Source organism: Mirounga angustirostris, unplaced genomic scaffold (genome assembly GCF_029215605.1).
Source record: "Mirounga angustirostris isolate CCGP_5_RB_7025 unplaced genomic scaffold, mMirAng1.0.hap1 SCAF_4, whole genome shotgun sequence".
Lineage (NCBI taxonomy): Eukaryota > Metazoa > Chordata > Mammalia > Carnivora > Phocidae > Mirounga > Mirounga angustirostris.
This window is the reverse complement of record NW_026991712.1, coordinates 37,434,752-37,452,893: the sequence shown is the minus strand read 5'-3', so window position 1 is coordinate 37,452,893 and position 18,142 is coordinate 37,434,752. Positions and strand designations below refer to the sequence as shown.

At 33.1% G+C, this 18,142-nt stretch overlaps 1 protein-coding gene across 16 annotated transcripts in view; it reads left to right on the top strand.

Moving 5' to 3' along the window:
• VPS13B (vacuolar protein sorting 13 homolog B) overlaps positions 1–18,142 on the top strand; it is a 768,399-nt gene that overhangs the window by 69,351 nt on the left and 680,906 nt on the right. For 15 of the 16 annotated variants that reach the window (XR_010410572.1, XR_010410573.1, XM_064588058.1 and 12 more), the window contains 3 exons: positions 1,562–1,743; positions 5,188–5,362; positions 11,866–12,134. Coding sequence is in view for 14 of the 16 variants with exons in the window: in XM_064588058.1 (XP_064444128.1) it covers positions 1,562–1,743; positions 5,188–5,362; positions 11,866–12,134 (626 nt within the window). In the remaining 2 variants the exon portion in view is untranslated. The remainder of the gene's footprint in view (positions 1–1,561; positions 1,744–5,187; positions 5,363–11,865; positions 12,135–18,142) is intronic. The other variant, XM_064588057.1, reaches the window with a different exon arrangement.

Sequence of the window (18,142 nt, the reverse complement as noted above, 5' to 3'; positions counted from 1 at the left end):
ATTTGGGATGTTTCCCGATTTTTGCTATTACAAACAGTGCTATTAGGAATCTTTGTACATACCTTTTGATGCATATGTGTAAGCATTTCTTAAGGACATACACTTAGTGGGTTTGTTAGATGGGAGGAGAGCAAATGTTCATGTTTTCAAAATAATGCCAGATCATTTTCCAGAGTGCTCCAGAGTTGGATAGACATAATTATTATCCCCATTTTACAGATTAAATTGCAATTTAATTTCACATTATCTAAAGTATGTACCAGAACTAGAATTCATTTTGTAAGTTTTTAAAAGGTAGTTGTTATATTTAGTGTTTAAGAAAAATATTTTCAAAGCTTTAATAATTTCCTTTGTCAGTGAATAATAATTTTCTAGAATACCCTCAAAATATAGACCACTATTTTCTTACAGCATAATAGATAAAAACATGAATTCTCAAGTAAGGTTGCCAGAGTTTGAATGATCGGTCTGTCCTTTATAAACTAACATTAAACTATTTCCCCTTACTGTATCTCAGTTTTCACATCTTTTAAACAGAGGGATGTAAATATTAAAAGATAGCAGAGGGAAAAGACTTAGTGTATTATCTGATAGCAAACATTCAGTAAATTATTATGAAAAAGAGTGAAGGAAGTATCTAGAGGGTTTCTTTCATTTCTAGTTCTGTTATTACATACATGTACACAAGGAAATATATCAGTAAATCATTTATTTATATACTATGTAAATTGTAGTAGATTTGGGCCTAATAGTTACCTAGGAATTGCTTATTAGTTAGGAATAAAACTTCTCATTTGCTAAAGGTTTCATTTTCTAGTTTGATACTTTATCAGCAGTTGTTTCATTTTTATATTCCCTTGAAAACAAACTGTTTACTCTTATTGGTAACGTGGTAGTTTCTTCATCAATTGCTTAGAGCAGTGATGTCCACTAGAATTTTCTGTGATGATGAAAATATTTTATATTTTTACAGTCTAGTACTGTAGCTACTAGCCACATGTGCTATTGAGGACTTGAAATGTCGCTAATGTAACCAAGGAACTGAAATTTAATTTTTATATAATTTTAACTTATATATAAATTTAAATAGTCACATATCGCTGGTGGCTACCATACTGGAGAGTACAAGTTTAGAGAAGCTGTGAGTTTTTTTGTATAAGATAGTAAATGAATGACTACTGCTCAGAATGTTATTTTTAATGTGGTTTCTCAAGAATTATATTTAAGTTATTTGGTATCTCATTGCAGATAGCAAAATGTAGCAAAATTTTTCATAAATTTTGTCTTAAATTTGTAGTTAGATACCGAGCAAATTAGGGACAAGCTATTTCATTTCTTTGTCCTTTATTTGATTCTTCATACTTGCAGTGGGATTTTTGTGCCTATTTCATAAGGTTGTTGGAGGATTTAAATAATAAATGAGAAATTCTTTGCATGGATTCTGGCATCATGTATTAAATGCTCTATTAATCTTAACTATTTGTACTAATAAAAAATGGTTGCTTTTTTCTCTAACTTTCCTTTTTACTTAAAATGGTTTTTCTTTTTTTTTTTTTTTTAGCAACTGATCTGGTGCTGAGAAAGGTTATCAATTTTTCTGACTGTACAGTTTGTCTTGATAAACGAAATGCTAGTGGTAAAATAGAATTTTACCAGGATCCTTTATTGTATAAATGTTCCTTCAGAACTCGTCTGCATTTCACATATGATAACCTAAATTCCAAGATGCCATCTGTTATTAAAGTAGGTGTTTCTTTTTCTAGTAGTTGAGTTGCATGTCTCCATTTTGTTTATTGGTTCTTGCAGGTGCTACTAAAGAAGAAATTAACCTCATAAAAATATATACCATTAGTTTTTGTAAGAGTTTTATTTCTATTTATAATTTTAGGTTTTATTGTTTATTATATTTTAAATCTTTCTGCATTGTGTGTTGTAGTAGAGAGATTTTGGGGACTTTTTTTTCTCCCTGTGACTGTAGTTTCCTTTATAGTTTGTCCAGCTGTTTCTTCATGTTTTTTTCTTTTAAATGGATAGAGGAAATCCTGTAAGAAGTGTAATTATACCCATAGTGGACTGAATATCAATGTATATTTCAATCCTTATAATTTATTTAACATGATCTGATAACTGTAGTTATTGTCCCTCTTTCTTAGATAACCTCATAAGGCTTAATATGCTGACCTAATATCTTTGTTTATTGGTTCAGGAAATTTTAGCTATTGATCTATGGATTCAGAATGTAATTAAAATCTTAGCATGTAGGAATTTTTTAGGTAATGTGAAAGCTTTTACTCCCAAGATAGTGGAACATATTTTCAACGTGTATAGTTAGTCTCTTAATGTAAATCTTGTGTTGTTTCCTTGTATAACAGTTTTCTAAACCTCTATCCATATATTAGTTTTTGAAAAAGAATTCACACAGTAGCTTGTGATCTTGTTAATAACTAAGTTTTAATGTGGAATGAATATTTATTGTTGAGTATCATGCCTTTGAATACTAAAGTGCTATAATGGAAAAGCTGCCCCTGAGTCTGAACACGGGTATTGACTACTGTGCCTAGTTGTACATGGATATATAACTTATTTTTTAATACTGTCTTTTTAAAAAGCATGTAACACTTTCTCTTTTAGGTAGCTTTACTGTATATTTATTCATGAAATCCACCTGTTTTTCTTTGGTAGTACTTCAGTCATCAGGGTTCTAGTTTTCTTCCCATTGTATACAGTGCACATCAATTTATTGAAATTCCGTTACTCTTTCCTTCTATTTTTGAATTAGCTTCTTTGCCAAAGATAAGCATAGAAAAATATTAATTCAATGGTATTGATGGCTCTGTCTCAGGATAATGGGCTTACTTTCCTTCTTTCACCTTGAACCTGCTAGAACGTTAAGGATAAATTCAAGATACATTTTGACAGCAAGTAATGGATGCGTGTATGCCTTACAGTATAAAAAAAACTTATTGATCATTAGTACAAATGTAATTATACATTCTAGAATGTGGCTAAATTAGAGGAAAGTAAAAGTAAATGAATTTGAGGGAAACTTAGTGTTAGCATTTAAGTTTGTATTCTCAAAATGATTAGCCATGATATATCATCCTAAAAAGCATCTTAATATTAAGTAAGTTTGTTGACATGGGGTTTTTGACCCTGGTAATCACCAAATATGAGGTATCATTATGTTCAACTGAAATAAAATTGAATTTTTTATTAATACCATTGTGGTGTAAGATTTGCTATTTTGAGTTAGACCTATCATTCTTCTAACTCCTAGTCCTAGGAAGTATATATTAAAAGCACATGGTTAACCTCATTGATCACCTCAAAGAGAGGGGATTTCCCAGAATATTCCAGATGCTGTAATTATTCATTTAAGTCTCTCCCATATATTTAAGTGGTTTTTGAATTTATCTGTATTTTGGGTTGGCTTTTTATAATTTTCTATCTGTTGGAACGAATATGTCCTAGGGTTTGTGTCATCTGAGATATAGACTATATGGGTACATAAGTAACATGTCCCCTATTTTTGAAAATTTACTTTTCAAAAAAGTTTTTTAGAGATATGAAAGTCTGACCTAAATCTTTGACCACTTTCTGATTAATTCCTTTGGAAAGATTTTGGTAATTGCAAATATCTTAATAATGGGCTTAAATTTTTTTAAGGCCTGTGTTCTTTATTGCAAAATTGTTTCCAGAAAAATTTAACCAATGTATATGTTCATGAGCATCAAGGAGGGTTCCTATCCTTAAATATGATCATGTTAAAAAAATTGACAACTTGTTAAAATATATTTTAATTAACATTTGTTAGTGAAGTTAGATTTTTTAAAATATGTTCACTGGCCATTTGTTCTTTGAAAAATCCATTGAGGTTCTTTGTCCATTTTTCTATTAGGGATTAATCTTACTGATTTTAGAGATACTTCATCTACCATATATAAAATATATAAAATATCTTATATATTTTAAATGTATATGTTTGTGTATATTAGATGTACATATAATATATATATATAAAAGGTTTATTCTTTGTCTGTTACTGGTTCAGCTAAGATGGCCTTTTGCTGGTGCTATTGGTGCCATACAATATTTTAAAAGGACGTGGTAGAGAAAAACCAAATTAAGAAGAGTTCGGCAGGCCTGCACTGCACACTCTCCACTCCTCCTACCAACCTTTTTCTTACCCTTTCTTGGTCTGTTCAGTGTATGATTTTTAAGTCAGTTTTAAGAAACCTGTATTCATAATTAAATATAGCCTTTTGCAACTTTCTTCCCCTTCAAATACAAATTTTTGTGCCTCTAACCCTAAAAATACGATGACTACTATTACTTTTTCATGTTTCATAAACCCTCAAATACCTTCCAAGAGACTTGGAAGTCAAAATAAACCTTCCAAGAGACTTGACTTTATGGCTTTATTGGTTTTATTCCATGTTTATATAACAGCAGGGAACATTACACTGAGACTATGTTTATATTCCATTAATGTCTTTCTATAAGGATAACTTTGATTGCTGTATATCCTATTTGTTAGTAATTAATCTTGTTTCTTTCTTATACCTGAATCATCTTACAAATTTTATGTCCTATTTAAATCTCTTAAAACTTGTTTGGAAAACTTTTCTGAACATGTATGTCACTTGGTTTTCCATATTTGACAAAGTTTTATTATGTTCATACTTCCGTAGTTGTAATGTTACTAATTTTCTCACTTAGGCTTTTAGAATGTGTATGTATTCTTTTTGGTTAATAAAGCTGGAAAGGGTGATTGAGGTTTTACTAAAATGACATTATGAAACTTTTATTCTTGGTGTGACAGAAATCTCTGATTGTGGGGGGAGTGCTATCAAATTCTTCATATGAACAATGGAGTTGATATTTTGGTTCCATAACTTTATTTCTGGAAAAGTCTAGTGTGACTGTATCTTCTCATCATCATTTCTATTTATACTTATATAATTTGGCTTAGTACAGTTTCTATCTAAAGTTGGTTGGTCATTATAGCAAATTTAATTCCTAAGATATTAGAGTAAATTATTTTGGCTTACCTATTGGAAATGTTTGGGACATTACTTTTCTCTTATGGTATTCTCTATTTTAGGACTTTTAACATTTATCTATTTATGTTAAAAGGTACTTCCTTTGAACATGCTTTTGTTGATGTGTTTATTTTTTCAAATACAGATTCATACTTTAGTAGAGAGTTTGAAACTTTCTATCACAGATCAACAACTGCCTATGTTTATCCGTATAATGCAACTTGGGATTGCTCTTTACTATGGGGAAATAGGCAATTTTAAAGATGGCGAAACGGAAGATCCTACCTGTCACAATAAAGATATGTTAGGAAACATTACAGGTAAATATAATAAAAACTTTATTTTTGAGCTATTGTTTGTATAGTGTTTTCACCATTGTGAAACTTTAAAAAATAAAACATTAGATTGAATTTTGCAGTGTTCTAACATGATGGGATGATTTTATTTTGGTGGTTTGACACTACTTGATTTTTTTTTTCTTTACATGCTGGATATTACTGTGATTTTTCTTTTTACATTCTAAAAATAACTTTAATATTTTTAATAGATATAAATGTTGGGAATGTATGTTATATAAAAGTTAAGGTAATGCACCATCAATATTTCCTAATAAATTGTGGTATTGGTAATTTTTTACGAAGGCTTACCAAGAGTTACAGCGGAGTTAGATATACTTAATTATTATATGTAATTATGTGTAACAACTATAGTTACACTTAATTAACTGTGTGCTTCATTGGAGGATACCTAGTTAATTAGAGCATTATTAATGGGCTGTATATTTCATTGAAGGATGCTAGTGGGTTAACCTCAGTTATTCAGTTCATTATACTTTTACTAAAGTCTACTGAATGTACTGAACATTGGTAATGTAGGAAAACACAGAGATAAAAAGGTGTGTTCTCTTCCCTTAAAACCACAGTGAGCCATCACTTCAAGGCCACTGGCATGACTATAATCAAAAGACACATAATGACAAGTGTTGGCAAGATTGTAGAGAATTGTAACCTTTATGTTGATTGTGGGAATGTAAAATGGTATGGCTGTTTTGTGAAACAATCTAGTTCCTTAAAAAATTGAACATGGAATTACCATATGACCCAGCAATTCCACTCCTAGGTATATATGCAAAATAATTGATAACATATGTCCATAAAAACTCACATGTGAATATTAAATGGCAGCATTGTTCATTATAACCAAAAAGTGAAACAACCCAAATGTTAATCACCTGATGAATGGATAAATGATTGTGATATATCCATACTCTAGTATTATTCAGTCATACAAAAGAATGAAAAACTGATACATGCTACAACATGATGAACTTTGAAAATATCTTAAGTGAAAGCAGCCAGTCAGAAAGGAACACCTAGTATGATTCCGTTTATATGACACGTCCCTAATAGCCAATTCAATAGAAGTAGAAAGTAGATTAGCAGCAAGGGCCTGGGAGGGAGAAGGAAATGGGGATTGACTGCTAATGGGTAGAGGTGTTCTTTTTAGAGTGATGAAAATGTTCCAAAATTGGGTAGTGATGATGGTTGCACAACTTTGTGATTATACTAAAAACACTGAATTGTACACTTCTAAAGGTGAAATTTTGTATTTATAGCTTATGAAAAACTGTTATCAACCTTAAAAGCTTAGGGAATAACATTAATAAGTATATGTACGTATAAAATATACCTTTATTTCACACTGGACAGTGAATTCCTGTTAGACAATGAAGTCCTGAAACAGGAATACTATCTAACATCTAGAGCAAAACCTAGCACCAGAAGGTGCTCACTTTTTTCCCAACATGCTATTATGACAAATTTCAAATATATAGAAAAGTAGAAAGCGTAGATTGTATAATGTTTTGTTAAATTTGTTTTATCATATAGCTGTTCATCTAACTTCTCTCTTCATCAGTTCAACCAGTGCTTCTGATGGCTTTCAGAGAGGGTTAGATATCCATACATTTCACCCCTAGACTTCAGCAGCATATTGTTACTAGAGTTTATATTTGATAATGGTTCTTTTTATTTTTTTGAGGGTGTAATTTACAAAGTGAAATGCATAAATCTTAAGTATACTATTCAAGTTTTGAGAAATGCGTATACCTGTGTGATGTACAGCACCCATCAAGATACAGATTTATCAGTATCTCCAAAAACTTCTCTTTTGCCCCTTTCTAATCATTCCCACATCCCCCACTTTCACTCAGGAAAACACTGTTCTGAATTAAAAAAAAAAAGTTCTGTTGATTTTAGAATTTCATATAAATCAAGTCATATAGTATGAACTCTTATGAAAGGATTCTTTCATTAAACATAGTATTCTTTTTTACTTTTATTTTTACTTAAAACTTTATTTTTTTGAGCAGTTTTAGGTTCACAGCAAAATTGAATAGTAGGTACAGAGATTTCCCATATACTCCCTGCCCTAACACATATACTACGATTGTTGCAACTACATTGATACATCATTGTATCAATAGTTTACATTATGGTTCATTCTTGGTATTTGACATTCAGTGGGTTTCGGCAAATGTATAATGACGTATGTCTATCATTTTCGTTTCATACAGAGTATTTTCACTGCCGTGAAGGTATAATATTTTGGGGATTCATCTGTGTTGTTGCATATATCAGTAGTTCTTTCCTTTTTATTTCTAGGTACATTGTATGAATATACCATAGTTTATTTTAGCCATGTTCCTGTTGATGGATATTTGTGTTGTTTCCAGTTTTGGCTGCTATAAATAAAGCTGTCCTGCACATTCTTCTACAAGTCTCTTGTAGACCTGTGCTGTACTTTCTCTTGGGTAGAATTGTGGAATTGTATGTTGAGGTTGTGCCAGGTGTGTTGTTTTACATCCCCCACAACATTGTAGGAGAGTTCCAATTGTTCCACATCTTTGACAGCATTTGGTGTTACCTGTCTTTTTTTTTTGCTTTTTGCCATTCTGATGGATGTGTTGTGGTATCTCATTGTGGTTTTAATTTGCATTTCATTGATGAGCAGTTATTTTGAAGCTTTTCATGTGGTTATTGACCATTAATATATTTACCTTTGTGAAGAGTATGTTAAATATTGGCCTATTTTTAAACCTTTGTTGGGTTTCATTACTGATTCATAATTTTTTAATATATTCTGAATTCAAGTCCTTTGTCATAAACATGTTTTGGGGATATTTTTTGCCGGCTTGTGACTTGACTAATTCATTTTTTAATAGGTGTCTCGAGCAGTTTTAAATTTTGATTAAATGTAGATTTCAAATTTTTCCTTTATAACTGTTTTGTTCTGTCCTCTAAGAAGTGACAGGTTTTTCTTCTATGTTAAAAAGGGGAGAAAGCAACTCTTTATTTTTTTATTTTTTTATTTTTTTAAAGATTTTATTTATTTATTTGAGAGAGAGAGAGAATGAGAGACAGCATGAGAGGGAGGAGGATCAGAGGGAGAAGCAGACTCCCTGCCGAGCAGGGAGCCCGATGCGGGACTCGATCCAGGGACTCCAGGATCATGATCTGAGCCGAAGGCAGTCGCTTAACCAACTGAGCCACCCAGGCGCCCCGAAAGCAACTCTTTTTGCTTGCAGAGTAGTCAGAATTAGTTTTCTCATATGTCTAAAGCAGGGATCCTTTTATTGTGGGTGCTGTGGATGCCTTTGACACTCTGGTCAAGCCTGTGAATCTCTTCTCAGAAGGTTTTAAGCATCTTGATTATGATATGCCATGGTATCCTTTCTTTATGTTACTTGTGTTTGGAATACATTAAGGTTTTTAGGTCTGTGGGTTTATAGTTTTCATATATATTTAGAAAATTCGTGGGCATTATTTCTTGAACTATTTTTCAGTTCTTCTCTCTCCTTTGGAGACTAATTACATGTGTATTAGGCTTCTTGAAGTTCAGCAGAGCTCTTTGATGCTCTTGTTCATTTTTGTTCTTTTCCTTTTTCTTTTGTTTGATTGTTGAGAGTTTCTATTTCTGTTCTTGCTCACTAATCTTCTGTATCTAATCTATTAATCACAGCTAGTTTATATTTCATCTCAGATACTGTATTTTTCATCTCTAGAAGTTGTTTGGATTGTTAAAAAAGATACCTTATTTCTCCTTGTTTATGCTTTCTTAAATACCTCATTTATATAGACTTTTTTCTTTTAATTTTCTTAAAAATTAAAATAATTTTTGGGACCCCTGGGTGGCCCAGTCGTTAAATGTCTGCCTTCAGCTCAGGTCATGGTCCCAGGGTCCTGGGACCGAGCCCGGCATCGGGCCTCCCTGCTCGGTGGAGAGCCTGCTTCTCCCTCTCCCACTCCCCCTGCTTGTGTTCCCTCTCCCGCTCTCTCTATCTCTGTAAAATAAATAGATAAATAAATAAAATTAAAATAATTTTTAATTTGATGCCAGACATTGTGAATTTTATCTTGTTGGATGCTGGATATATTTATATACAGCAAAAAGTTAAGTTACTTGGAAATAATTTAATTCACTTGTCTTGCTTTACATGTTTTTTAGTTGAGATTAGAGCCGCCATTAGCTTAAGGCCAATTTTGTCTCACTACTGACACTTAGCCTCTTGAATACTTTCTTGATGCCTGATGAATTAAAGGTTTTTTCTTTCTTTCTGCTGAGATCACAAACTAGTCCCAATTTTGTGTAAGTCTTGGGGGTGGTTTTCTTGTTTGTTTGTTTTTTTTTTCCCTCTGGTGGTTCTTTTAGTAGCCTCAGTAGTTTCCCTGCATGAAATTGAGTAATTAGCTGAGTCCTGGAGTGGGACCCTCTGCAGATATGAGGAGCTTTCTGTGAACAGGTCTTGTTCAGAGATGAGTGAACACACATTTTGATATTCTGAGATAGCTTCACAAGTGATGTTTGATCTGATTTTTGTAGGTTTTACAGTTGATGGTGATGTAACTTATTTGTTACTTATATTTATAATTAAACTATGCAACTGCAGTTTGTTACCTACATTCATAATTAAAAGTGCTACATTTTAAATAATATATATTTTTCCATTGAGATTCATGAAGTTCCTGACTTCTGTCAAAGGGCTCCAGATTAAGATGCACTCTTCTGAAGGAAAAGAATATTTTAAGAAATTCTAGCCAGAGATTAGGGAGATGCTTTTCTCTTTTCAAGGCTCTTATTGATTCTTTCTGCAAGGCAGTGAGCAAAGATTTGAAACTTCAGAAGCATCTTTCATCAAAATACCTAATTTTTAATTAATAAGTATAAATTACAGTGGCTGGTTTTTAGTGATGTTTCTTTTGTTCCACAAGATCAAGCAGTGTTTTAATGGTTTAGACAACCGAGGTCAAGAGTCCAGCCCTGTGGACTCAACCTGGTCACTGCTTCCTGGGTAGAGGTGGTCTGACTTGTTTTATAACTGAGATGATCATTGATGATGTCCAATTTGAGGTCTTACCTCAGTTGATAACAGGCTTTACTTATTCCCCTATAGAAAGTGATAAAATGTTTATGGTTAAACAGCAAGATATAAGGATTATACAAAATACTTTTTGGATTTATAATTTTTATAATTTATTTTGAAGTAAAATGGCTAAAGTTTCTTAGTACTGTATGTTAGGTTCTTTAGTTACTACTTACCATGTCTTTTCCTTCCCAGATGAACTAAGGTAAGTGGCCATGTTTCATAAACTATACATATAAGATATTCCAAGAGTCTCTTGTCATGAGGATTTAAAAAGTTATGAGGTTTTTCTAGCCAGAAATCCGGCTCTCAATGAAGATGATATTTAATGGAGTATATGTGTCATAGATTTATCACTGAAGAGTAAATAATGCTTGAATCTGTTGGAGACTGCTTGTACCACAAATTTTCTAAAAAGTAATGTTTTTTCTAAATTCCATGATAGGCTTTTTTTGTTTGTATTGTTAGGATAATGTTAATGGACTTTGATGCAGTTTGTCTTTACGAAGGTGGAATGAGTTGGAGTGGTTGGACTCTAAATCCTTTGCCAATTTCTAACCAAGTGAAAGTAATTTGCTATAATTTTTTCATATGTAGAATAGGAAAGTTACTAATTTATGTTCCTACTAATAAGAATCACCAACACTATTTTTTTTAGCTTCACATAGGAATAATTCTATTATAATATTTACTTTCATCTTTAGGGATAGTTCTTTTTGGGGGTGGTGTATTTTGCCTAGGAGTGCCTGACATTTCTTTATTGGGTACATCAGGAATTAAAGAATTTTTCTTGGATATTTCTGACACTGTGTTTCTGAGAAAAGTCAGTTTTTCAGCACTTAGCCTTATTTTGGGGAGGAAGTTTTTAATTAGTGGAATGCTAAAGAATGAATTGATTCTTTGTATTTAGCAAATACATTTAGAATTATGTTATAAACTATGCCCTATATTGTGGACTATGAAAGGGGATTAGCATAGTACAACATATAGAAACTTGAAAGTAGTGGGGTGCCTGGGTGGCTCAGTCAGTTAAGCGTCTGCTTTTGGCTCAGGTCATGATCCCAGGGTCCTGGGATTGAGCTCTGCATCGCATCAGGCTCCCTGCTCAGCGAGGAGCCTGCTTCTCCCTCTCCTTCTGCTGCTCCCTCTGCCTGTGTTCTCTTGCGTGTGTGCTCTTTCTCTCTTCCAAGTAAATTAAAAAAAATCTTTGAAAAACAAAACAAAACACCTTGAAAGTAGTAATGATATATTATGGATTTCAAATAATAACCATTGTGTAACTTGTTTATAATTATATGTGGAAAGAAGGATGTGGGAGAAATATTTTTATAGAATTTACATTCCTAATTTTCCTTTTAGTTAAATCCTCTTGATTTATTTAAAATGACTTTATTTTGATAGGTGCCGAGGATGAAACAAGAATAGATATGCAGTATCCTGCTCAGTACAAAGGCCAAGAGCTGTATTCACAGCAAGAGGATGAACAGCCACAGGGATGGGTATCGTGGGCCTGGTCATTTGTGCCTGCAATTGTGAGTTATGATGATGGTGAGGAAGACTTCCTTGGGAATGATCCTACATCAACTACACATCAGCAAAAAGCACAGATTTTGAGGGATCCTATTGTGTCTATAGGATTTTATTGTACAAAGGCAACTGTGACTTTCAAAGTAGGTTTCCTCTTTCTTGCTCTTCATATTTTTTGCAACTTTAATGGATAAATTTTGATTTCTCCAAAGGATCTAGTTTCAAGTTTGTTTTACACTTACATGTAAGATAGTCTAGTAATCTTTACTTCATAAAATTATGTTCCCTCGTGTGACTCTGAATTTTGATCTTTTTCTATCAGTTTCATGGAAAGTTTCTCTTCCCACTGAATCTTCAAATTGGCAAACAAAGATGCCTTTATATTTCCATTTAAGAAGAATTGCAGTAAAACCTCTCCCATGAATTCATATATACCTTCAGTTACTGTTTGATCTCTGGCTCTCCTTCGTTACAAAATTTCTTTAGAGGGCTGTTTACATAAAATTTCACTCTTTCCTCACCCTTTTACTCTTTGAGATAGTCCTATTTCTTTTCTAGGTCCTCATTTAACTCGGTTTTTCAGCAGTGTTTCACATACTTTGACTACTTTCTCCATTAACAAATACATGTAAAGTATATAGTCAAAAGAGACCATATAATAGATATTTTCCAGTTAAAGAATAGTAAAGTGAGCACTGTAGTTTTTTTATATTAAGTTTTTAATTCCAGTTAGTTAATATACAGTGTTACATCACTCAATGCTCATCACAAGTGCCCTCCTTAATTCCCATCACCTATTTCACCCATCTCTCCACCCACCTCCCCTCTGGGAACCATTGGTTTGTTCTCCGTAGTTAAACAAACATAGTTAAGTTTGTTCTCTACTGTTTCTTGGTTTGTCTCTTTTCTCCCCGCTTTGCTTGCTTGTTTACTCATAAGTGGCTTAAAATCCACATCAGTGAAATCTCTGACTGGCTTATTTCGCTTAGCATTATACCCGCTAGTTCTGTTCATGTCATTGCAAATGCACGATTTCATACTTTTTAATGGCTGAATACTCCATTGCATACACACACACACAACCCACATCTTCTTTATTCATCAGTTGATGGGCACTTGAGCTGCTTCCATAATTTGACTATTGTTAAATAATGCTGCAGCAAGCATAGAAGTGCATGTATCCCTTTGAATTAGGAACACCCTTTTATTTTAAGAAATATAAAATTATTAGTACTTCAGCACCCTGTGTGTGTTCTTGGATCATATGTTGTCTTATTTGCCCCTCAGTTATAGCCCAAACTTAATTCTGAGTATTTATTTCTTGGCTTTTTAAAATAGTATTATCACACATGTAATATCTTTGAACAGTATCTAATTCATTCAATAAATACATACTAATGCCTTCTATATGCCAGGCTGTTTTGTCTTTAAGGATACCCAGTGAACAGATGAGATAAATATCCCTGCCTCTTAAAATATAAATTGTCATTATATGCAAATAAGCTATTTAGTATACTCATTTATGAAAGGGTCCTGTAGAAAAAATAAAGAGGGAACAGGAATAGTGAATGTGTCCATTAGATAGGAAGGGATTATGCAATTTACAATTGGGTGATCAGGGAAGGCCTTAATGGGAAGGGGATCTTTAAGCAAAGACTCATGAAAGAAAAAGCTTTGTAGATATATAGGAATTAACATTCTAAGAATAGCAAATGGGAAGACCCCAAAAGTTGAAGGAATAGTAAGGAAGCCAGTGGGGCCAGAGCAGAGTGGGCTAAAATGGAAGTAGTATGAAATCAGGTCAGAGAGGTGAGGGGTTGGGGAGAGATCCATAAATTGTAAAAGTTTGTAGGTCATTTTAGGTTAGGGTCTTTGTCATTAATCCTGAGCGAGATAAGAAGTTTTTGGACAATTTTTAGCATAGTAGTTACAAGATGATTTATGTTTTAAACTGCATCACTCTGGTTGCTGTGTTGAGAATAGATTATAGGGAGCAAAAGCAGAAATAAGATCAGACAGATGATAGGAATTTGCAAGCAGAAGATAATGATTGCTGGACTAGGATGAAATGAAAGCAAGGGGGAGGTGGTGAAATGTAACTGGATTTTGGATGTGTTTTGAAGGTCAAGAGGACAGAACTTCCTGATAGATTTTATTGTGAGACATAAATGAAGAGTATCTAAGGATGGTTCCTGAGCAACTAGAAGAATTGAGTTTGGGTTTTTTGACATAAGGAGGACTGCGAGAGGATTAGGTTTGAGATAAAATCAGGAGTTTGGTTTTGGACAAGTTTAAGATGCACACTGTATATTCAAGTACAGCTGTCAGGTTGGATTAATGAATCTAGAGTTCAGATTAGAAGTTTGGTCTGGGTATATAAGTTTGAGAGTCAGGATTTCATTAAGACTGGAATCAGTGTGTGTGTGGGTGTGTGTATATACACATACATACATATATAAAGGAGAGGTTCTAGGGCCAAGCTCTGCGGCACTGTGATGTTAATTATTTGGAAAGAAAAGGCAGAAATAGCATGGGAAACTGAAAATAAGTTAGGCAGAAAACCAAGAGTGTCTATCTGGAAGCTGAGTGCCACAAATGTCTTAAAGTTGAACAAGTAGGTCATTTGTGAGAATGGATTATTGGATTTGGCATTGTGGGAATTGTTGGTGATCTTGACTAGAGCAGTGATTTGACAGTGGTGGGATCTTAGTTGGAGTTGGTTAAAAGCAAATGTGAACACTCGTGGGAATTTAAAATGGTGCAGTCACCGTGGAAAACAGTTTGGTGGTTCCTTGAAACGTTAAACTTAGAATCATATGACCCAGCAATTCCACTTGTAGGTGCATACTCAAAAGAATTAAGCTGTGCTCAAATAGATGTACACAAATGTTCATAAAAGCACGTTTACAAAGGCCAAAAAAGTTGAAACAACCTGGGGCGCCTGGCTGGCTCAGTTGGTAGAGCATGCAACTCTTGACTCTTGAGCTCCACGTTGGGTATAGAGATTACTTAAACAAACAAAAACCCTAAAAAAAAAGTTAACTCAAATGTTCATCAGTGGATGAAAGAATAATTTTCAGAAAATTGAGGATAGTCTTTTTTGGTAGTACACCGAACTCAGTGGTAATTTTTAAAAAGGCTACTTGTATCTCCAACTCTTGGAAATTGCCAGTATATATTTAACAAATAAATCCTCTTTCCTTCTGCCTATCTCCTCATCTGCTTGCCACCTTCCAAAATTTTGGGATCCTCTTTTAGATTTTATTTCTTTAATTTTATTTGTCTTTGTTGGATTATTATGAAGGCATTTTTCTGAAGGAGATAAACTCATGGGTCCAGCCTGTGAAGTAGTATTCCAGGTATTATTCCAGGTAACTTGTTAGGTACTGGAAATGTAGCACAGGGAAAAAAAATCAGGTTTTTGCTCTCATGGTGTTTTTAATTTGGCTTGGATTGTTTACTTGAAATAAATTTTTTAAATCAGTGGTAAAGGTATACAATTTATAACTACACCAGATAGTAGATTAAAAATACTTCAAGTAAATAGTCTTTAATTTAAAGACTTTTCTAATTAAAACCATTAAGTATTTTCTAATATGACAAACCCTGAAAGATGTAGAAAATGAATTTTAGCAAAATATGAGCTTGATTGACTTAAAAGATTTTTTTGGTAATAAAGTTTGGGGCAAAAATGATAAAAATACATTAGCTGTGCTATTTTACATTTCTGAATTCTTCTATGGAACAATTTATTTTTTATTATAAATTTCATAATTGAAATTCACTGATCTAGCTTTGATGAAAATAATATCAGCCTGTAAAATTAAAAATAATAAAATTTTTAAAATAGATAATAGAAAAACCGGGGTGTCTGGGTGGCAAGGTCAGTTGAGCATCTGACTCTTGATTTTGGTTCAGGTCATGATCTCGGGGTTCTGGGATGGAGCCCTGTGTTGGGCTCCATGCTCAGCATGGAGTCGGCTTGAGATTCTCTCTCCTTCTGCCCCTCCCACGTGTGCTGTCTCTCTCTCTCTTTCTCAAATAAAACATTTAAAAAATTTTTTTAATTTTTAAATTTTTTAAAAAGATTTTATTATTTGACAGAGAGGGACATAGCGAGAAAAGGAACACAAGCGGGGGGTAGTGGGAGAGGGGAAGCAGGCTTCCCGCGGAGTGGGGAGCCCGATGCGGGGCTCGATCCCAGAACCCTGGGACCATGAGCCAAAGGCAGACGCCTAACGACTGAGCCACCCAGGCGCCCCTCAAATAAATAAAATCTTAAAAAAAATAAAATATATAATAAAAAAGCCAACCATTGCTAACTATTATTACATATATTGTCAATTTTATTTTTTAAATTAAAATTTTTTTTCATGATATATCTCTGCATTTAATAGAGGTTTTTGGCAATAATGATTTTGATTGCATTAATTGTAAGTATAAATATTCAAGCTTAAATTCTAAAAGATATAAACATATCTTAGTAATGACAGCATGAATTAACGTTTTGTTGAGAACTTAAGTTATACTTAAAACTTTTCTTGGTGTAATTTTTTTTTGAGTGTAGTTGACACACAATGTTATATTAATTTCAGCTGTACAACATAGTGCTTCCACATCTCTATACCTTATGGTATGCTCGCCACAAGTGTAGCTACCATCTGTCACCATACAATGCTATTACAGTGTCTTTGATGATATTCCCTATGCTGTGCCTTTTATATTCATTCCCATGACTTGTTTGTTCCGTAATGGAAGCCTGTATATCCTATTCTTCTTCATCCAATTTTGCCCATCCCCCCACACCTCTCCCCTCTTAGAACCATCAGTTTGTTCTCTGTATTTATTGGTCTGATGATTCTTTTTGTTGTTCATTTGTTTTTTAGATTCCACATATGCATTAAATCATATGGTATATTGCCAGTTTTAGATGATCCAGAAGTTATTTTTAATATAAGTTTGCGAGGGAATTTAAGGATTGCTAGTAAAGTTCTGTCTTTTCTGGTGACTTTTGCATACTTATGTTCAATTTTTTTTTTAAGATTTTATTTATTTATTTGACAGAGAGAGCGAGAGAGGGAACACAAGCAAGGGGAGTGAGAGAGGGAGAAGCAGGCTTCCCGCAGAGCAGGGAGTCCAATGTGGAGCTCTATCCCAGGACCCTGGGATCATGACCTGAGCCGAAGGCAGATGCTTAATGACTGAGCCACCCAGGCACCCCACTTATGTTCAGTTTGAAATTATTCTGGTATATTTCTCTTCATTGATGAGAAGAATTGTATTAAACTGAGTCAGAATAGTTTGTATTTAAATATAAAACTTTTATAGACTTTTAGGGCAGTAGTTGTCATTAGGTAATACATCTTTTAAAAAATTTAGAACATTTATGTTTCTAAGGTTTCTCTAAGGGAAATATGTTAAGATTTAAGAGGAAAACAGAATTCATTGTTCAGCTTGGATTTAAGGAATGTATGGAATTAATTTGTGGTTCATATTTTGGTCAGAAAATAAGGTCATGTTTCTACATTAGCATTCTGAACAGTTGATATCAATCCAACAAAAATCATGCCAAATTAAATGTAGCATTTAAGAAATCATGTTGAAGATTGTTCTTGTAATGTTTGAGTCCTTTTAATCAATTAATTGCTTTTTCTTTACAGTAATTGTAGACAGCTGAAGGGTGATCAAGTTTAAAATACTGAATTTTACTTGAGCATTTTATAGAATTGTACTTTAAAATAATGACATTGTATACTAGTTCTAGAAGCATCTAAAAAATAAGGGCTTATATATAAACTTTTTGTTACAAAGAATGAGAATAATTAGTTGATTTTAAATATAAAGAAGTTATCATGCTTAAAATTATAACTTTTTGGTTTAATAAGTTCTATTTGACCTAAATTAAATACTGTTTTGTTTTTTTTTTAATGTGATCTTTGACTTTGCCTTAATGTTTGAATAATACATCCATTTCACAAGAGTAAGGAAGGGTCTCATTAGTAAACATGGGCAGAATACCTTTGAAAAAATAAAAACATTATTTTGGAACAGTTTTAGATTTACAGAAAACTTGCAACGTACAGAGAGTTCACGTAGACTCCTTACTCAGTTTCTCTATTGTTAATATCTTATGCTATCATAGTACATTTGT